At 43.2% G+C, this 22,724-nt stretch overlaps 2 protein-coding genes across 3 annotated transcripts in view; both read right to left on the bottom strand.

The window, feature by feature from the left end:
- LOC127662618 (ovarian cancer G-protein coupled receptor 1-like) lies at positions 1 to 21,373 on the bottom strand. 2 transcript variants are annotated; one of them, XM_052153890.1, is made up of 2 exons: positions 21,344 to 21,373; positions 1 to 1,416 (listed from the first exon to the last, which is right to left on the bottom strand). In XM_052153890.1, exon 2 carries the CDS (start codon positions 1,325 to 1,327, stop codon positions 302 to 304), a length of 1,026 nt encoding a protein of 341 aa, XP_052009850.1. In that variant the 5' UTR covers positions 1,328 to 1,416; positions 21,344 to 21,373; the 3' UTR covers positions 1 to 301. The 2 variants fall into 2 exon arrangements, with proteins under 2 accessions (XP_052009850.1, XP_052009849.1); XM_052153889.1 differs by lacking the exon at positions 21,344 to 21,373 and adding an exon at positions 13,629 to 13,928.
- Positions 14,348 to 22,724, bottom strand: part of LOC127662617 (protein Daple-like) — a 73,781-nt gene continuing 65,404 nt past the window's right edge. Inside the window, 3 exon segments of the mRNA XM_052153888.1 lie at positions 14,348 to 16,570; positions 16,573 to 17,068; positions 21,344 to 21,591. Coding sequence (XP_052009848.1) covers positions 16,197 to 16,570; positions 16,573 to 17,068; positions 21,344 to 21,591 — 1,118 coding nt within the window. The 3' untranslated portion in view covers positions 14,348 to 16,196.

Here is a 22,724-nt window from a genome sequence, read left to right as displayed (position 1 = left end):
CTTTATTTGCCATTTTTATCTTAGTTTTATGCAGTTTTTCTGCAAATCAGAATCGAGGCTAAGACTTTTTACCATCCCGCAAACAATGCATTACCATATTTTTGGATGATTTCTGATCTGATCATCCAAACTCACAGGATATTTATAAACTTACATTAGATCTTGCATGACAATACAGTAGCCACAAACAGTTGCTAAGGTATGACTGGTCTTAATGTAAGGCTTAGCGAAGGGTCAATTTCATGGTGTCCATTTTATAAGCAACTATTAATACAACAAACAAAAGCCATTCAAATGTAAGTTATGATTTGCACAACTGTGTCACCACTGAGGCTCCTGGAACATTATCATTGGCTACTACCAGTTCAGTAGAGTGTGTGCTGAACCTTCCATGGCTTTTGGAGCAACAGCAGAAGACGCGAGTGCATGCGTCTTGAGCCTTCTGGATGCCCTTTTGGGCGCTCTCGCTAATGAAACAGTACAGCACCGGATCCGCCACACAGTTAAAACTAGTAAGCAACAGGGAGAAATGATAGTAATTAAAAATGTTCTCGATAAAGGTGCAGTCTCTTTCTAGCACCGTGCGCACCAGCAGGAAGATGTGGTATGGCGTGAAACACACCAGGAAGATAACAATGGTGCTGCTCACCAGATACTTTATGTGTGTTTTCTGTGCAGTCTGCGTGCCTGTACTCTTGCCCACTGCTCTGAGGACTTGAAAGTACGACACTGATAAGATTCCCAAAGGAAACAAGAAGCCTATGTAAAAACGGTAGTAATTAATGGAATACTCCCAAGTCTTCATGGGATAATGCTCAAAGCACACCGATTGGTTAAGCTTGTCCTTGCTGAGCTCCTTATGGAGGAAAAACACAATGCCTACTGCAAGTTCCTTGAGCCAGACAATGACGCTGACCAGCAAAGCAGCTCGCACCGTTCGGAAAGCAGTGAAACGGAAGGGGTATACCACAGCCAGGTATCGATCTATGGAGATACAACACAGGAAACCGATGCTTACGTAGATGTTCTCGTAGAGAAGGAAGCCACATAGTTGACAGAGCCACTCGGAGCCACTCCAATTATCCCCCTGGAAAATATACTGCAGCCAGAGGGGCAGGGAGGCCAGGTACAGCAAATCTGATATGGTCAGGTTGAGTAAGTAGACCCCCAGCTCATTGTGGGCTTTCAGTTGCAGCCAGGCATGGTACATCGAGTAAGCATTGGCTGGGAGACCCACTAGCAGGACTAAGATGTATGCACCTGAGAACAGGTACTGGTGAATCTCATGGCTTATAGTGCAGTTAATTTGTTCTTCCGACATGTTCATCTTCGCAACCTCATGTTCACCAAATCTTACTCAATGAGTGCAGGAAGTTTGTAATCAGCAGATGTCTCCCAGATAACATTTTGTGGATTCTATGGAAAGCAAACAAAACATAGTAATTCTAACATAGTATATAATAACATGCTGCGTAAACACAGCACATAACATACTGCTTCTCTGGTGATGGTGAGATTTCCTTGTGATCACTAGCATAACTAGGGTTGCCACTTTTGACAGGGGGTGGTGTCTTTTGCAATGGCAGTTGTCACTTGTGTGGACTTTTCAGACAGTCCCTAAATCACAAATGCAACAGTATTGTGACTTTGTTTTTGCAACAGTATGGTGTATGTTTTTGGACGGCCCCCACCCACATTTGCTACCAATATCAAGGTAAAATGAACGATTTTGCCATGATGCCACCTGACCAGTTTAAAATACGAGATGCGACTTCATCTTTAAAAACATGACAATCCCATATTTAACAGGATGGGTGGCAACCCTAGGCATAACTGTAGTAAAACAAGGAGACTGGCAGAACAACTGTGATTGTTTTCATGTTGTACATAAACACAATATCAGGATCCATGTAGAAAATATATGTTCATTTATAGAGAACTGCTCCAACACTGAATACATTGAGCCCAACTCATCTTTACATGAGAGGAAGTGAAGATTCTCATCTGTGTGGTTATTCTTTGCGGTGGATGACTGTATAGACAGTCTTTTCAACGTCCGCTTGCATGATTAGGCTACTACTGCATGCATTTGTTTTGAAATTGATAAATCGACGATCAGTGAGCTTAATCAAATTAGTAATGATAAATAATTGATTATCATTAACATCTCTGCAAATTGCTGATTCTTCAAAATGTCTCTTTTGTGTGTATTTCAAGAACTATAGTAAGTCACACAGGTTTAGAACGAGTAAATGGTGGGGGGTTAATTTTTGGGTGAACTTGTCCTTGAACCTAAACATAAATCTATATATTTTATAATATTTTTTTATGAATCAATGTAGTTTGGATTAAAAAACCAAAGTATTTATTTCTAAAATTGGGGTGCTCTTTATACACTTTAGACATCCAATATACATCCAATATACATCCGTTACTATATTGTAGTCTCAGAAGTCTACAACAGACTCCAATTACTATGATTTATTTATGCTGAAATGAATGACCTGTATGAAGACAGTCTTGTGTGTGGGTTGAGTCCATCACACGGACCTATTCTAACCTATAAGCCTACAAGAAGAGATATTAATAATCTGAACCAGGCACGCCACTAGACCCCTTTTACTAGGGCACGTGCCCCAGTATAAATCTGCTGTGCCCCAGTAAAAGCTCAAGTTTGAGTTTTAACAATTTACTTTATTTGTCAGTGCATTCATTTAGATTGGTAATCCCGGAAAAAGAAATGGATCTATCTAAATGCAATGCAGTAACCCATCCAATCAACGCTTGTAAAAGAAACGCAGTTTAACCAAAAACATAAATCTGATACATGCGTGCAGAAATCCATGTCTGTGCGGCACGCGTCTGTGCGCTTGCTATAACCAAAGCCACTGCAGTGTGCACAGCCGCACACAAGTCCAGGGGCCAGTTGCACCAGCTATATGTACGTTACAACTTAGCTTAGTTGTGGCATAAACAACAACAGCATAAACAGCTTTTTAACAGCTCTGTGTACAAATTTGAAGGCTGTTTATTGGATCAATACGGGTAAACGTCATATTATGCGACTATGCATTACTTTTCGGAGAGGTTAGGACCTACTAGTCAAGTCTTAAGAACAGGTGGTGCAATCAAATTAAGCACCAACTTAGTTACAAACTAACTAGTAGTTACTAAGCCCTTAGTGTGAACTTTACGTCCTAACTTTCGTGAGAACTTAGGCACAGCTGGTGCAACCCTACCCAGGTGTGGGCACGCAAGTCAAATGAGGTAGGCTATGAAAACATGATGAAACTAAAGTAAGTTTCTAAATAATACTGATGATCTTATTTTGACTCAAATATTATTGGCTCCTGTAGATGGACATCAGAAAATTATTTGGACGAAGCAGAGACAGGAAAGCAGAAAGGAGTGATGAGTTTGAGGGAGGTAAGACTTGATAAACAAACTACATCCTCAGTTGTCAGAGTCAGGTTTCAGACATCAGATGAAAAAGCATCAAGTCTCAGGAAAACTTCTGTCAAGTCCGTGGAATTGCAGAGAAAATAAACACATTTTTGTGTTTTGTAGTACTGTCCTTGATTGTGTATGATAACAATGAATCAATCTTTTGGATATGAAATTAATAAGTTCACTTACATTTTACATTTGGCAGATGCTTTTATCCAAAGCGACTTACAGTACACTTATTACAGGAACAATTCACCCGGAGCAACCTGGAGTTAAGTGCCTTACTCAAGGACACAATGGTGGTGGCTGTGGGGATCAAACCAGCTTCTGATTAACAGTTATGTGCTTTAGCCTACTACGCCACCATCACTAAAGATGAGTGTGCTAATTACCTAGCGACAAAAAAGGACTATAGTTTGGCTTGTTTTGAGTTGTTGCAAGTCAAATTAATGAGTTTCAAACATACACCAATTATGTTAGCAAGCTAGTTATTCATTTATAGAAACGACACTTCTGCATTTATAAAAGTTAGATATAGCTCAGCTAGTTTTGCAAGCTAGCAACCAAACTCAGCCAGTTTAGCTACCAACTCTGCCTAGTGGCCAACGCTTACCTATCAACCAACTCTCTGCTCATTCTGAGACCTTTTTGTCTAAAGCCGTTTTGTCAGAGTCCGTTGTGCCTGACGTTGGATAATGCAATTCCATAGACTTACTTGACAGAGGTTTTCCTGATGTCTATTGTGTAATATAGAAGAATGCAAATGTGCAAGAAAGTTTTCTTCGGTTTTGTTATTTGCATATACAGTGTATGCATTTTATGCCATAAAACATGTACAGTATGTTAAAGATACTTAATATTTTCATAGAGATTAATATCTCTACATGTTTAAATATACTCTACATGTTTTCCCAGTACTTGTTGCAGTGTAGGAATAGTGGGTTAAGCAAGGGAAGTTTGTATAGTGCATTGTGTAGCACACTTCTTGCACGCTGCAGACTTTCAAGAAATAATAAAAAAAAAGCAATATGATTAATGGGGTCCTGTGCCCCAGTAGAGCTTTATGTCTTGCAACGGCCCTGGAAGTCATCGTTCATGGGTAACACTTTAGAATACTGTATCTACTTAATGCATAACTAATAAGGAATTACTGCAGAACTAATAGGTAATTCTTCATTAACACTCAAGTCACTACTATTAACTACTAAGGAAGATGTGTTAACTAATCAGTATGTAATAGCATTTTATAGTTGTGTTAAGTAACAATTAGCTAATCAATAACTATTGAATTCTGTCATGCCTCCTGATGAACTACTTTTAATTATCTACTAATTCAACTTCAGGAGAAATAACTATTGAGTAACTACTAATGAACAGTCGATTAATTACAATTACAATAATATCATAACAATTAGCCATTACAATATTCAGGTTGTGGCTCTTTCTTCTTCCTTATATCTAATGTTATTATTACTATGGAAATGCAATACACATTTCGTGGAATTACTACACTCCCAAAATGAGTCATTACAGCGAATTTAGTAGTTTTGGCCTGTATGGTCAATTGCTTTGTGAGTGTGGTCTGTAACCAGAAATCAACAATGGAATGGAACCCCATCCCCACTATAAGTGACTAGCCAACTTACCTCAGGTAGGTTTATGATTTATATACAGTATAGTGTGTGTGTCTCTTGTTTTCCTCAGCACATATCACATTGCATTTGGGTAAATGATTCCTGTATGTAAGGCAATGACTGAGGGGAAGGGAACTTACAGTATGAGTAATTAATAAATAATTACCACATAATTATGAGGGAATTACTTACAACCTGGAACAGTATTCTAAAGTGAAAATACAGGGAACCACATTAATGAATGATTATCTGGTAATTCTGTATTAAATAATCATGGGTTCCCTGTATTTTCACTTTACATTTACATTTATGCATTTGGCAGACGCTTTTATCCAAATCGACTTACAGTGCACTTATTACAGGGACAATCCCCCCCCCGGAGCAACCTGGAGTTAAGTGTCTTGCTCAAGGACACAATGGTGGTGGCTGTGGGGATCGAACCAGCCACCTTCTGATTACCAGTTATGTGCTTTAGCCCACTACACCACCACCACTCCATATTCAAAATACTGAATACTTTAGCATTAGACCATACAGTACAAAACTACTAAATTCGCTATAATGACTCATTTTGGGAGTGTAGTAAGTCCACAAAATGTGTATAAGGAAGAAGAAAGAGCCACAACCTGAATATTGTAATGGCTAATTGTTATGATATTATTGTAATTGTAATTAATTGACTGTTCATTAGTAGTTACTCAATAGTTATTTCTCCTGAAGCTGAATTAGTAGATAATTAAAAGTAGTTCATCAGGAGGCATGACTGAATTCAATAGTTATTGATTAGCTAATTGTTACTTAACACAACTATAAAATGCTGTTACATACTGATTAGTTAACACATCTTCCTTAGTAGTTAATAGTAGTGACTTGAGTGTTAATGAAGAATTACCTATTAGTTCTGCAGTAATTCCTTATTAGTTAGGCTATGCATTAAGTAAGATACAGTATTCTAAAGTGTTACCCGTTCATGAAAATAACCTAATACCCAATTCATCACATTAATGTTTTATTAAATGCACTTAGCACTTTGTTAAACTACATAGATTTGTTTTTTGAAACTGTTTAATGTTTATGGGCTGTTCTCAGCAATCCAACTCTTGCATAAATGAACTTACAAAGTAAGCTAATTAATTAAGATGTTGAATATTGTGGGCTGATTGTCGAACATAAAGCCCATAACGGTATTACTTAATTTACCCTTGTTGGTAGGGTTGCCACCCGTCGCGTAAAATACGGGTTCTCTTACGAGAGGTTCTCTCGTATTGCGTAAGCTAGCTTACGCTACGGGAAAGATTCATCTTTTCTGAGATATTGAAGCCAAAAAATTATCCTTAATTTTTGTATCCATTGTCAACGCAGTACGGCAGCTGCAGACCTTGAGCGGGCTATCTAGCGAGCTCATAGGTTGCTCTGCGGCAACTGCTGCAGCCTATAGACGAGCTTGGGCGAACTCGCATCCAATGAGAGGCGTCCGCGCGCTCACTGCATCAAAGCCCGCCAAAATGGGCGTGACTAGAGTGCATATAAGCGTAGTTCGTAGGCTGGAACCCTGATTTTCATCTCTTCAGCGAAGCTCTTCACATCTCTGAACTGGAAGCCGCGTCGCCGTTCGAGGGGCATCTAGCAAGCGTGGACAGTGCTCGAAGAAGCCGGCCGTCTTCGCCACCTTCAGCCATCCGGCGACGTATCCTTTTTTAGAGCAAGCTAAGTTCCTCAGCGAACTTCACAAAAGAGTATCGAGCATCTTTTTAAAGATGCCTCGTTCCACTTGCGCCTCGTCGCGCCCTTCTCAGCACCGGAGACCGCCACATCATCTGCGCTCTCTGCCTGGGACTGGGGCACGCAGAGCTCGCCCTTGCTGAGGGCGGATGCGATTTCTGCGAGGAGCTACCGATGTCGACACTGCGGGCTCGACTCGAAGCGCTCAAAGCAGAAGCCACCACGGAAACTGTGGTTGAAGCGACTGCCTCGCCGGAGCCTCTCCCTCGAGCATCGTTTTCACCCTCCCCGCCCCCCCGGGACGCGCAGTTGCCGCCGAGCGGCCGCACTGCTGCCATCTCGGATGACGAGGCGGAGGATAAGGCCTGCTGTTCCATCATGGCTTCGGACAGCGAGGAGTGGTCAGGCTCCCAAGCCTCCTCCTCGGCCCAGGAATCCAGCAGGACCCGCGCCGGAGTCGAAGGGGAATTAACACGCCTCCTCACACAGGCCGTCGACCGCCTCGGGCTCCAGTGGTCACCGCCCCCTGAGCAGGCACCCAACAGACTCGACGGCTGCTTTCTTCAAAGCCATCGCCGCTCTACACCCGCGGCCCGGGCCGCTCCATTCCTGCCGGAACTACACACGGAGCTTGCAATGTCGTGGAACGATCCTTTTTCGGCCAGGACCCGTTCCCACATCTCCACCTCTCTCGCGTCGGTGGACGGCGCCACCGAGAGAGGCTACTCCTCCATCCCCCCAGTCGAGGACTCGGTAGCAGCACACCTTTGCCCGCCCTCCACGAGATGGCGGTCTAAGCCTGTGCTCCCGTCTAAGGCCTGCAGAGCGACTTCCGCCTATGTTGGCCGCGCCTATTCCGCCGCCGGCCAAGCCGCATCTGCTCTGCACTCCATGGCCGTTTTACAGATCCTACAAGCGGACCTTCTTCGAGTGGGATGAGAAAGGCAGGCACCCAGAGGCTGTTACTGATCTACGGCGCGACAGACCTCGCCCTTCAGGCTACCAAAGCTACAGCTCAAGCCCTAGGGAAGTGCATGGCCTCGCTGACTGTGACCGAGAGACACCTGTGGCTAACGCTAGCCGACATGGGAGAAGCAGAGCGCTCCACGTTCCTCAACGCACCGCTCTCTCCGACCGGTCTCTTCGGCTCCGCGGTGAGTGGCATTGTTGACCGCTTCTCAGAAGTCCAGAAAGCCACTCAAGCCATGAACCTCTTCCTGCCGCGTCGCGCTAGCTCCTCTGCAGGCCGCTCACGTGAACAGCCTCCTGCACGAGCCTCTTCACAGCGCCCATCTCAACAATCTCAGACTTCTCAGCGTCGACAGGGCGGCCGCCCTCGATCGCGATCAGACAGCCGCCGCAGACCGCCACCCCCCCGTGGGCCTCAATTTAAGGTAACGCTGAAACCAGAGCAACCGAAGTCTTCCTAACTTTGTTGAACAAACGACGGCTCAGTCCCGCCGCGGCCGGACCACCGTCAAAGCTTTGCCCCCTGTCAGTCCCCTTCTCTCAGGCTACTACAGTGGTGAATTTAGCAGCCAACAAGCCGGTGACACTGCCCGCTTGCCTGCACTCAAACGCCGTTTTCACGGCGACCCAAATAAATCTTGTAAAGAGCAAAAATGTCTTATGTGTAGAAAAAGTGCCCATAACCCAGTGTTCGCCCCTACACACAAGCATAACACATCCCATGCCCCTATCAGAGCACGCTCTCATAAAGCAGTTACGAACCGCTCGAGCGTCAGAGTCAATGAAGGTGCCCCAAATGCGTGCGCGCGCCCATTCTCTGCCCGCTCTGTCACACGACCAGCCCTATGTGTAGAAAATGTGCCCACAATCCAGTGTTCACTTCTGCACACAAGCACTGCATGTCTCGTGTCCCCACCAGAGCACGCTCACATAAAGCGGTTACGAACCGCTCGAGCGCTAGAGTCAATAATTGCGCCCACGAATACGTGCGCGCGCCCATTCTCTGCCCGCTCTGATACACGGCCAGCAAACATTCCTCTGTGTGCAAGTCCCGTGCCCATGACTATGCTTGCGCATCACGTAACAGATGTGACTCTTTCCCCATTCATTCCAATCAGGAAGTCACTCACAAAACAGCCTGTTCATGCTGTCTCGCGAGCAATCATGCATGAACACACTAAACGCGCTCATGCATTTTGTTCAGCGCTCTGTGTGCGGCAATCAGAGCGAATTGGCCATTCACCCTCTAGCGTTACGCTTCAAAGCGTGGGAAGCTATTCCAGGGATATCCAAGTGGGTGTTAAGCACAATACAACAGGGCTATTTGCTACAGTTCGATCGCCGCCCTCCTCGCTTCAGAGCTGGCTCGAAACCACTGTGAACACGGAAGCAGCGTGCATGCTTCGTTCAGAAATAGCAAGCCTTCTGTGCAAAAGGGCCATAGAAAAAGTGCCACCCTCTCTGAGCCGAGTCGGGGCTTTACAGCCGTTATTTTCTTGTTCCCAAGAAAGACGGCGGCCTCAGACCCATATTAGATCTCAGGGTTTTGAACAAGGTGCTTGCAAAAAGACCATTCAAAATGCTTACAATCAGGAAACTCCTCGCGCATGATGCGCCAGGGGACTGGTTTATTTCTCTCGATCTGAAAGATGCATACTTTCAGATTCAGATAAATCCCCGTCACAGGCCATTCTTGAGATTTGCCTTCGACAGCCAGGTTTATCGATACACCGTCCTTCCGTTCGGCCTGTCCTTAGCACCCCGTACTTTCACGAAGTGCATGGATGTGGCGCTCGCACCCCTGCGGAGTCAAGGTTTGCGAATTCTGAACTATTTGGACGACTGGCTGATTATGGCTCAGTCACATATGGAGCTTCTGTCTCACAGAGCAGTTCTCCTCAGCCATCTGAACAGTTTGGGTCTTGCAGTCAATTGGACCAAGAGCTCACTACAGCCCAGTCAGACAATTTCCTTCCTTGGAATAGAACTAGACTCCGTGGCATTGACGGCTCGCTTATCTACACAGCGCGCACGCCGTGTTCAGCGACTAGCCGCATCTTTTCAGATGAACAGCCTCACGCCTCTGAAGAAATTCCAGAGAGTGCTAGGTTACATGGCCTCAGCCGCAGCAGTACTTCAGCTGGGTTTACTGCACATGCGCCCACTTCAGCATTGGCTAAACACCCGGCGTCTCGCCGGGCTTGGTCCACAGGCCGCCAGCCCATCAAGGTGACTCAGACCTGTATATCAGCTCTGCAGCCCTGGACAGTGGCCGAATGGTATCAGCGGGAGTGACAATGGGAGCTGTATCTTGCCAAAAGTCATCTCGACAGACGCGTCCAACACGGGTTGGGCGCGGTCTCGCGAGGGCTCTCCGGTTTTCGGCCTATGGTCAGTTCAGGAAAAGCTCCTTCACATAAATTGTCTGGAAATGATAGCGGTCGATGCACGCTGCGTGCGCTTTCTCCCGGTCATTCAGGGTCACCACGTCTTGGTCCGTTCGGACAACAGATCTGTGGTATCCTACCTAAACCGTCAGGGCGGTTTCAGATCCAGGAACCTCTTCCATCTGACTAAACGCATACGGAGTTGGTCCCAGTGCCACCTGCGCTCGCTGAGGGCGACGCGCGTGCCAGGCCACCTGAACGACGGCCCGGACAGACTGTCCAGAGACAATATTCCCCAGGGGAATGGTCCCTGCACGCTCAAACAGTCCAGACGTTATGGCACCTATTCGGCAGAGCAGAGATAGACCTCTTTGCGTCCAAAGAGAACTCTCACTGCCCAATATTTTTCTCGAAGCGAGGACGCGCTGGCCCAGGACTGGCCCAGACGCCCGCTTTACGCCTTCCCTCCCGTCTCGCTATTGCCACAGGTAATGCAGAGGATCAGGGAAACGCGTCACTCGGTGCTCCTCATAGCCCCGCATTGGGAGAATCAGACATGGTTCCCGGAGCTTACGCAGCTGTCACTGACAGCGCCGTGGCCCATCCCAGTGAGAGCAGATCTCCTCTCTCAAGCTTGCGGCACAATCTGGCATCCCCACCCAGAGGCTGGGCTGCATGCGTGGGTGATCAACGACTACCCGTCGCTCTGCCAGAAGGAGTAAAAAACACCATCATACACGCTAGAGTCCCTTCCACGAGAAGACTCTATGCGTCAAAATGGTCTGTGTTCTCAAAATGGTGCACCAACAGAGACCTGGACCCGCGGACATGTGGGGTGTCGTCGCTGCTCAGTATTTCTACAAGAGCTGCTGGATAAGGGCAGATCCCCATCCACGCTCAAAGTGTATGTGGCGGCCGTTGCGGTGTTCGCTGAACCCCTGCACGGCCAGTCATGGGGTAAAAACGAGCTGGTCATCCGCTTCCTCAGGGGAGCTAGAAGGATGAACCCCGCGCCCCCATCGGTTCCTATCTGGGATCTTTCTATAGTTCTCGAAACTATGAAAGCCCCCTTTCGAACCACTTCAATCCGTGGATTTGAAATACCTTTCACTCAAAACCATTTTTCTGACTGCCCTGTCATCAGTCAAACGTGTGGGAGACCTTCACGCGCTGTCTGTCAGCGCTGCGTGTCTTGAGTTTGGACCAAGTGACTCTAAGGTCATTTTAAAGCCTAGACACGGCTATGTTCCCAAGGTGATCGGTACTCCTTTCAGAGCACAGGTCATTTCCCTATCGGCGCTGCCAGCATCCGATAGCTGAACGCGACGCCAATCTCCTTTGCCCGGTCAGAGCACTGAGATTGTATACTGCGCGCTCCGCCGCTTTCAGACGCTCTGAGCAGCTTTTTGTTTCGTTCGAGGGCGCACCAAAGGTCTCGCCGCCTCGAAACAGACACTATCTAGATGGATAGTGGACGCTATTGCTGCTGCATACGCCGTAAAAGACCTGCCATGCCCGTTGGGCATTAGGGCTCACTCCACTAGAGGCATGGCATCCTCGTGGGCATGGTCCAGCGGGATTTCCATTCACGACATATGTGTGGCAGCGGGATGGACTTCCCCCTCCACCTTTGTCAGATTTTACAATATGGAAGTGCCCGCTCTGCAGGCACTAGCGGTTTAATATGCTACAGCTCCCCTGGTGAGCTGCACTGATGGGTCACATTCCACACAGACCGGCACCGCCGCTCTGTCGTTCCCTTCCCACTATATGCTTATGTATTACACAATCAATAACCCGCATTCTTGCCGGCCAAATATTATTTCCCCACTCATAAGGGCTCCCCCGGGTCCCCCCTTAATTCCCTGGGGCTCATACAGTGGATGCTTGGCGCGCACGGCGTTGACAATGGGTTCCCGGAAGCCCATAGCTTACGCAATACGAGAGAACCTCTCGTAAGAGAACGTATCGTTACCTAATGTAACCTCAGTTCTCTCTAGATGAGGGAACGAGTATTGCGTAGCCGGCCGTGCTCGCGCCATGAGCGACTTTTCGCTTCAGTCAATGAAAACCAGGGTTCCAGCCTACGAACTACGCTTATATGCACTCTAGTCACGCCCATTTTGGCGGGCTTTGATGCAGTGAGCGCCGGACGCCTCTCATTGGATGCGAGTTCAGCCCAAGCTCGTCTATAGGCTGCAGCAGTTGCCGCAGAGCAACCTATGAGCTCGCTAGATAGCCCGCTCAAGGTCTGCAGCTGCCGCACTGCGTTGACAATGGATACAAAAATTAAGGATAATTTTTTGGCTTCAATATCTCAGAAAAGATGAATCTTTCCCATAGCGGTACTGGTTCCCTCATCTAGAGAGAACCGAGGTTACATTAGGTAACCGATACGATCGTCCCGTATTTAAAGATAAAATTGTTTTCCGGTATCGAATCAAGGCGTCCCGTACATAAGATGGTCACATGACGTCACGGTGAAATTGTTCCAGATCGCTAATTTAACATTGAAGAAAAAAAAATCCACAGTTTTAGCACCATTGTATCAATGTAAATGTTCAATAAGATCAATGTATGAATACAATCACTCATCAATCAGTCAGAATACAATCAGTCTAAAGACATGTACAGGTGAAAAGTATACATATAGGCTAAACCAACCAAATGTATACATAAATAAGATAAAGGAGACAAATAATCGAAAAGATAAAAATAAATATATTTTTAACAAATAAAATATGTAATTTTTTAATTTTATATAGGCCTAGGCTAAGTCAGGGAAAAGTTGTAATTTCAGCATATAAGAAAGGATATACCATTTTTATTAATAACGTATATTGCTAAACCTGTGGAGGATGTGGTTAGGGGCCGGGAAATAATCAAACCTGGGGAAAACGTGCGCGTGGACAGGATTCTGTAAACGTTTAATTTTTAGATTACATTTTTAATTTATATTTAAAATAATTTGTAACAGTCGCTAAAAAAAATACACCGTCATAAACGAGTCAGATTATTTTCCCAAACAGCAGATGAAATGAATATTATACGATATTCTCACTTAAGAAATTGTTGCTTATAGGCTAATAATTTTTATTTTATTTTACATTAATTCGTAAAATAATAATAAGCAAAATGGTTAGGCCTATATATTCAGCTCTCATCACTACAAATAGCCATACATCGTGTTAGTAACGCAATAATAATAATAATACAAACTTATAAGATAAACATATTGTTCCGCCAGAATAGCATAGAATAGGATATTATCATGATTTACTAATGCAAAGTCATATAAATTAATATAGGATTAGTCACATATTGTAAGATGCTTTAAGACTTTTTATTTTAATTTAGCTTTCGGCGCATAATACCAATATCAATAACTACTATGGTATTTTGTCGAAAATGATGGCTTTTGTCAGGGTAGTGAGACAGAAACTGCTGTAAAGTAGGTGAATTACTTTACCTTCCGCTTGCTGGTTTTATCACACATGTCGCTCACTCGGCATTTCTGAAGTGTGGTGAACATCCTCTACAAGCAGCACGACCAGCTCTCTTCTGAACAGCATATTTATATCCAACTACTCAGCAGTGAACACAGATAACATCGCTTCCGGAATATAAAAAAGGTCGGTAATAAATGTGATATATAAATCTGCTAGGTCTGGGTTTCCTTCAAGGATGCGCAAACGGTTTGCTACTAAAAGTGAAACCATCTCACACATGTCTTCCCACTCAGGCTGTGTCTAAAATCCTAGTGCCCTGCCTGCATAGTCAGCATTCTTTGGGTATCATATCATAAGCGTGTGTCAGATAAGCCAAGTGTGTAAACTGAGCTGACTCGGAACACGCATGATGCTGTCTATGTAGTTTACTATTCTTTAAGGTGTAGCCTAAGTGCTCCTCCACTAGGTAACTATGAAAAATATGATATCTGAATAAACACAATATAAATGTCTTTTTGCGTTCAAAAAGACGGGAAATTTAAGCCATTACGAAGACGGAATGGTACAGACCGCAGGAGACTCGAGGGGCGTTTTAAAAAGTTTGTCTTTTATTTCTGACACGGAGTCTTTAAAACAACATTCATGGCGCGAGGCATTCACGTAACGGCGTGTCTGGTACATGGAACGCAGACCACTCATTGACATATTGAGCTGAAATTAGGCCATAACGTGTCCCGTGTGAACACACATTTACAGTATAACCTAAACGTGTGGTTTAGGTCAGAGTAATGTTTCTAAAAAAAATGCCCCATGTTTATAGATTACATTTAGAAAAATCTTTATTACAAAGAGTTTTTGGACAACAGCTTTCTCTAAACAAACGTATATCATTCACAATTAAACTTTACATTATTAGGTGTAAAAAGTTGTTAAAGGGCATCTAGTCAAACACAGAGTATCTTATAGGTAATGATCTATGTGCAGTAGTGTATGGAAAAAAAAATTATCTTTTACCAGTAGCTGTGCACACTAAAACAGAAAACACTTATTTTAACACAGTGTGTGAATGCTTTATCTCCATTGGTAATCAGTTCTTGCCTCTGACTTTAGAATTAAAAGTAGATGGTGACATGAGATGGCCAACAGAAAAACAACTAACGGTGAATACACAACAAAATCTGGGAGGAACACTGAGAAACCATGGGTGCCATCACCAAACTTAAAGGACAAGTCTCTTCACATGGACATAAAACGTCCAGTGTACCATGTAATTAGACTTGATTTAATACATACTGTAAACACTATCAGCCATTCCAAACAAAATACATTTTGGGATATGAGGCATACAGACAAGGGCGTAGATTTGGCTTGAACATTGTTTGCAGTGTGAAACATTTGCTCGTGTTTCCATTGATCATGGTATAAATAATGTGGGGGTTGTACGTGCTCGTTTTGATTATTGAGGGGTTTGCCTCCCCCATCCCTCCCTGGAATTTACATCCCTGCATACAGATGCACACACAAAACAACCATGCACACAAGTGTCATTTAATTGTCCCAAAGACATTCATAAATAAATAAGAACTTCTAGTCATTAACAGTTGTGCAGTGTTATAAAAGTGTGGTTAAAAAAAAACACCAAAATGCAGCAAAGAGCCTTATTGGTCTTCTCATTAGTACAAACCTAAATGCTTGTGTACAACTGGGCAATGTGTCCAGTGATTCCAAGAGATTCCCAGTAAAAAAAATTAAAAAGGATGATTAAACCACCCTAAATGGGTTTGCTGGTCTCCCAGCCTGGCTGGTTTTAAAAGGGTTTGGGCAATTTCCAGCTGGTCAGGATAGGAGACCAGCTGGCCAACCAGTTAAATCAGCTGAGCACAAGCTTGGCCAGGCTGGGAGACCAGCTAAGACCAGCCTTAACCAACTGGCTGGTTTAGAATTTTTTGCAGCAGGGTTCTTCCCTATTATATCAAACCAAATATCAGAAAGTAGGTGGAATGTTACTTTGTGCTTTTTTTCCATCAGTCTCCTCCTGTCGGTTTCTCAGTTTTGGATCTGTTATCCTTTTGCATGCTTCTGACCAAAGCCTGAGCCAAACCCAGTCCCTTACTAAATACATGGTCACCCACAGAAGCTGAAATGAGCAGAATGCTTGGTTTGTCAGTAGGGAAAGAGTGAGAGAGCCCATTTCCAGTAATGGGTACCAGCGAGACTGTTTCTCTGTGATGGACCTAGAACTGTCCTGCACCTCCTAAAGATGAATGCAGTCGCTACTCAGTAATTATGCTGGGAGTGGCTCCTAGCACACAGACAAACATTTGTTTTTCACATTCAGAATAGAGTGCATACTGGCCTGCCATGGAGCTGCAGAAATCAATGTTGTTCAATTGAGTCGGAAGGAGAAAAAAAGGGAATACATTCGAGTGCCTCATACATTCCTTTTCAGATCAAGGTGTATGTGTGCAAGACCCACAAATGCACCTGGTGCTATTAAGGTGTCAAAAAAAGTTTCCTGACTTTAAGGAAGCTGCCTGGGGCTGTTAACGGTGCAGTTTTATTTGTCAAAAGTGTTTCTTCACCAGGTTCTACACACAGCCATACTCATACCACACAGACTGAGGGTCATTGTTGGGGTCTGGTGAAGCAGGTTTGCTGGTGGGTTGTTCCTTAACGCTGTAGCTCAAGTTCGCAGTGTCAGCATTCTTTAGTAGAGGCGACTCAGTCTGTCTTGGCTCTCGAGGTTCTTCCTCCAAATCATTCAGCCTCAGTGCAGATACAGCTCGTACTGGAGTAACCATGGCCACCTCACCATGATGAGGGGGTGGCCGGGTTTCAGCACTGGCTCTATTACTGCTCCCTATGTAATCCCGTTCAGCTTGCAAGGACACGGAAGAAGAGTGCAGGGGGGGAGGAATGGTCAGGGACAACTCATCTCTAGGGGGAGCGAGAGATAGGCGGTGGGGTCAACTGACACCTGCCCTGGGTCTGCAGGAATAGGTGAAGATCCAGGCAGCCTAGCAGACAAAGGTCTTTCCCTGGCAACCACTCCAGACCTCCTAACCACATCGCTCTGATTGGGAGAACTAGCCTCTGCGCGGTAGCTATCCGGTCCGTTGGAGCGGAGGAGGTCTGCAGAGGCCAGGCTGAAAGTGCGACTTAAGCTGGTGCTGCCTCCCACACCTCCATGAGGGCTAGACTGCTGCAGAGGTGAGGGCCGTGAGCCGGCTCCTCTATTTGGAAGCGTTTGTGAATGAGAGGGGGACATGGAGGTCTCCGTGTGCCGAACACTTGGTTTGACTCTGTGTCCAGGTTTGGGGGCCCGACCTTCCAGTTCAGGCAGAGTAGTCTTGATGGTCGGCATGACATAATTGGTGGGGGTTTTAGCACCATCTCGCAGAGGTGCAGGTCGGGCAGATCTGGTGAAGTAGTCAGTCATGAGATCCTCTCGACTTCCTGTCTGGACCCGAGAGAAAAGACATGAATCATCATCAGGCATCTTGATTAAAGGCCATTGAGTTTGCCACAATTCAAAGATTATTATTAGGGAAATAGGGAAAGCTCAGACGGTGCATTTGACATAGGAATGTGCAAGCTCCATGTGGAGTTTATGGAATTGAAAGTAAGTAGAAATACAGCAGTGCCGATTTCTCAGGGCCAGCAATGCCTTCTCTGCTGGCATAACATGTCTAATAAATAAATACATATTTTTTTATCTTTTCATTCTCATTGAACTTTTTGCATATGCACATGTATTTTCAATCGCTTTCCATTCCTAATTCATCTAAAAATGAAGAGCAAAAAACAAAAACAACTGTTTCACAAATCACATGCCCGAAGACATGCTCCTTAGCTGAAGCAGCACTAGTCTGAGCTCCACCCTGTCAGGCCTTCAGAATTGCCACAGAATCCCTCAACACCGCAGTGAATGGGCATCTAAACCCAGATTGACAGATTCATCAACCAATCGGATTGATTTATTTGTTCTTGGTGGGTGTGGTCTTTAGGATATGTTCCAGTCCAGGCCTTCTAACTGGCCTTGAGTAACGAAATCATGCTTTAAGTGATGTATATAATTCAAAATCGAAGAGCGCGAGATCTTGCTGACAAGTCGTCTGTCATCACTGCTGTTATTGCCGTTGAGAAAGAGATCTTTATGGATTTGAAAACCTGAGATGTTCTGAATGACTGTGCAATTGATTAATTAAACAGGTAAGGAGGACTGATTTTCTATGTGTAAACTAGGCTGCTTGAGCATTCAGTGTCAGATCAAGTTTTGATAAGTAACCGTGTAAGAGAGCTTCTTCTTGGTATTAGACCTGCTTGGTTCTGGCTTTCGTGCGTGGATGTGTTTTTAAAAAATCAATTGGTATTATTAGTTGACTGCCATGCCATGCAATGTATGATATTTGCATACAGTGTCTTATTCATTGTGAAACAGTGTTTTCTTAAATGGCATGAATCGCACTGAAGGCCTAGACTTAAAATACACGGGCCATGGCTGGCATACAGTGAATCGGATTTCACGAAAGCACAACTAGATCAACCCCTCTTAGATGATCATTTATCACTGATGCCTACATCAGAGTGGGTTACAGCAAAAGTTTTAATGTTCGTAACTTTTGGTAACTTGCATTTTCCCTCTCAGTCCTCCCCACGTACTGCCCCAATTGAAATCTATGCATTTGCACAAGTCTCTGATGCAGCGTAAAATCTAGTGTGTCAGGGTTTCTGCGTGTCCGAAGTGTAGGGCCTTGCCCCACTCAAAATGGCAGCTATATTCAAATAGTATTTGGCTGTGTTCATTGCTGTTTGATTATAATAAATCTTGTTATATTATAATAAGAAGTACTCCCAGTTGTTTGTTTGAATATTGTGTTGAAGCCAGCCTCTGCCACGTCAAGAACTCCCCTATTACTACAGTATTGTTAAATTGTTGTTGTTGTTAGAAGCCAACTGTAACCAGATTACTGTTAAATTCGTACGGCAATAATTTGACTAGCTTCTTCCCTTTTTGAGTATTTTGAATATGAATAGAAATACTCAACCTTCAGGGCAAAATTTTATGAGACTTGATCAGTCACTTACTATAATTTTTCTCTTGTCTAAGAGTGGTGCCCCGAGGATAGAATTTAATGAGTTAAATAACAAATTAAATAATAGTTATATCTGATAGTAAAACTGATCTAACAACAGTGCACCCTACAGAAGGAATGTAAGACTTTTTAAGGTCAAATAAAAGAAATATTTAAGACCACTTTTGCAATAATAATAAAAAAAAATATATATATTTTTTAGCTGGTAAATACAAAACCACTGAGACTACTTGGATGTCTCTGGACATGTTTTTTTTATATTTTATTGTGCATTTGTGTTTCTTTTTGAAAATAAGTTAATACAACATTAAAAAATGAATTAATTAAGAATGCATGTAGCCTAAAGTATGTAGCCTGTATTGTGACCCTTCTCTTTAGTCACTTGCTTTCCAACAAGACATGTCACAATAGACCAATGCTTTGGCAATGTCACCGCTTATGTCAAACATGGAAGTGGTGGCAAAAACCAAGTGTAAAAAGTCAAGGATTTTGTTGTTGAAAAATTATTCAGAGGGCTCTAGTTGACTGCTGTGGCTTCAAGATCATCAACAGAGCTGACTGGACTGAGATCATTTCAACTCTTTTTTTATTTTCTTATTTGCGCAAAAAATTATAGCGAATATGATTACATGTTTGTTATTAACTCATGTCATTATAGTAATTGTATCGCTAAGAATATGTTCATATTTATGATGGTTTTGTGTCATACTTTCGTTTAATCTTCTGTGAAATCTAACACAACAGTCAGTGGGCTTTCTGCCACCACTTACTGGGCATGTGCTAACATTTTTGCAAATAAGAGGATTGGTCTATAGACCTTATTCACACTATAGCCATGTTTGATTTTTAAAGGGAATGGAAATGAAGTAGTGAGGGATAGACTTACCATCCCTTCAATGGCATGCATGGTATAAATCTGTAAAAAGCTCCAATATCCCATCTGATTTTCCACAACTGGAGTTTTTTGACTACTGAGTGTTCTTGAAAAGATATTTTTCCAATGTTTTGTCTGCGGAACGATCCAAAAACACTTTAAACTGCAGTACAGCCCACTGAAGAGACTGTACTTCTATCCTGCACAGCCTCATTGTCATTCTTGTCAAAAATTGAAAATGGCGCTGCTGTGAATAAGGTCTAGCATGTGCTGAATAACATTTATATATTTCTTCTTGGAAGATACATTTACCAAATACTTTGACATGTAGTTAAAGAGCAGTTCATTTAAAAATGAAATTTCTGTCATCACAGCTCACCCTCGAGTCTGTATGAATTGTTTTCTGCCATGGAACAAAAAAGGAAGTGTTAAGCAAAACGTTTAGTCTCAGTCACCATTCACTGCATCTTGTTTTTCATTCAATGTAAGTGAATGGTGACTGAAACTCCCTAATATCTCCTTTTGATATCAACCAAAATAAGAAAGTCATACAGGTTTGCAACAGCATGAAGATAAGTGATGACAATTGTAATTTTTGTGTGAAATGTCTCAAGTAAATTCAAAACTCGTCAGTTACCTTAAAAATGGACGTTTAAAGTTGACAATATGTATTGAAAATTTTAACAGATTAAATTATGAAAGAGAACTGTGCTGCATAATTAGTTATGATGTATATTGAAAACAGATTGTATACTAAATGTTAAATATTGATAATATATTTTCATATTATATTATTAATATTATAACTTTATATAATTATTGTTTTGTATATTACAAAAATTTTAAAATTGATTGAAAATACCTGTATATGTCAGATGGAGCTCTAGAGAGATGGAGATGAGAGATATAACAGAACTACTCGGCTGCAGAGTTACACCTGTTATTTTTACAATTATTGTCAATGGTAGTGTAAAATAAGGAAGTGCTATGATTTGAAAGGCGTCAAAAGACAGCTCCAACCTCGCACGTTTGCAAATTGTCATGTTGACAGCTTTGTCGATTATAAGCAGGAGCGACTGTGTTAGCGTATCAATCGCTTACAGAGATGCAACATAATGCCATTTGAATTTTAGATTAACAGGTTTATGAAGGTTTATACATGTGTAACATTGTACGTTCATAAAAATGCGCTTCCCTGCGCGGATTTACACTAAACTCAAGCGTTAGCTGCTAAATGACGGATGCACGAGAGAGAGAGACGATTATGAATTTTAGACCTTAGCAAACGAAATCTAAGACTTCTTGTAATTTATTAAAGATATTTAAGACTTTTTATAGCATTAAATTTTAATCCATTTGTCCATTCAATCTATGCTGAAGATTCATCACTATGATAACTTCCCAATTGTAAACACATCTGACAGTGAATTAAGTTGACAGCCTCAAAGTTCTGAAGTACAGCTCAAATATCAGGCATAATTAATTCGATCATAAATTACATTCAGAAAGACTCCTGAAATCACTCTGACTGCATAAATAACCCCCAGAGCACAACTTGTGGTAGATGGAGCAGGATATCTAAATAGAGAACATGTACATCCTACAATGTGTGATTCATTACACATCTTAAAACCCACAAGCAAACAAATGGAAATGTATGCATTTCCAACGATCTGTCACGGATTCATCAGAAGCAGCATCTTATACCCAGTTCTAAAAGGTCAAACAAGCAAACAAATAGGTCTGTTGAGAAGTATGAACTTACAGTGGGTGGGGACAGGGCATTGCTCTCCTGCAGGAACTCCTCCAGGGTAACCATCTCGCTGTCAGTGGAGGACGGCCGCAGAGAAGAGGTACGCTGGGAGGGGCGTTGGGCAGATGGGGTGTCACAGGGCAGGGTGGAGCTACGAGGAATCAGAGATATCTGACTGAGACGCGTGCCTTCGCGACCAAGTCCAATGATATCATCACTTGATAGACTGGCCGACCGGCCCTGCAGGCAGTCCAGAGAACCTGGAGTAAGAAAAGTCGATGTGGTTGTTACTAGGGCATTGCTATGTGGTTGCTAGGGTGTACTGAGTGCTTGCTTACTGACAAAGACAACAGAGCCCATCTCCAAGTCTTCATGATATTCTGATCCCAAGATACTACTTGGCTTCCTCCTTCAATGTAAATCTATGGGATTTTTTGGCCATTCTATCATCACAATCGCAGTGGTGCGGGGCAAGTTAAAAGTTTAATACTTGGGGTAAGGGGTTTGTTCAAACTGATGCTTGCCTTGGAAGGGACCACTAATGAAACAATCCCCAGTTTAGAAGCACCAAATAGCCTTGAAAAGCTTCCACTGCCAATTATATTTTTTAGTCTGAAGAGCTTGATATATCGCTTGTTGCACTAATAGCTTTCAACATTAGGAAAAGACCTATCATCATCAAAGATGGCAATAGTAGCATGATGTGTTTATCATATAATTTTCATCTCTCCTAAGCAAGCACTGCAAATTACATTGATGATGATTCATATTCAATTAAGAATCCAAAATCGAAAATGCCCCTTTCTTCTGATTGGTCAACCTGCACCATCATCTGTTCTTCCTCAATACTGTGAGACAGAGTAACCATTCACTGCTCTTTAATTGTTCAGATTCAAGTGCACCATGTTTTTTTGCAAATGTGCAATCTCTCTCAACATGACCGGCTGCAGTTGGGTATGGCATTTGCAGTGGCCAGACATCCCGATAAAACCAGCAAAAGTCACGTGCCACGTCCCGATAATTAGATCTTAGATATCTCTTAGATATAGTTTGATTGCATTAAATAAGCATTTTACATTGACATCACTGTTATGTGCTTTTTCTGACATGAGAAACCAGTAGAGAGTAACGAAAGAATTGCTCACTGCAATTTCACAAGGGTAATTTTCTCCAAGCGTCTAACTGCGCTAAACTTCCCTCACCACCGCCATCTCTACTGCTGCTATCTGGAAAAAAATCTCAATACCCGCTAGAAGCCAAAAATGAGGAAGAATGGGTCTTATGCATTTCATTGGTTTTACATTTCTGTCTGTTATTGGACTATACAGACAATCTTATAGTCCAGTAACATGTACACGTCAAGGACTAAAAATATTCTAGATGTCAGATTCTG

The sequence above is a fragment of the Xyrauchen texanus genome, chromosome 22 (genome assembly GCF_025860055.1).
Source record: "Xyrauchen texanus isolate HMW12.3.18 chromosome 22, RBS_HiC_50CHRs, whole genome shotgun sequence".
In the NCBI taxonomy this organism is placed as follows: domain Eukaryota; kingdom Metazoa; phylum Chordata; class Actinopteri; order Cypriniformes; family Catostomidae; genus Xyrauchen; species Xyrauchen texanus.
This window is presented reverse-complemented; position numbering and strand designations above follow the sequence as displayed.

What these genes read in the sequence shown, in the direction of transcription:
- LOC127662618 (XM_052153890.1), bottom strand. Translation starts at nt 1,327, where the DNA reads ATGAACATGTCGGAAGAACAAATTAACTGCACTATAAGCCATGAGATT.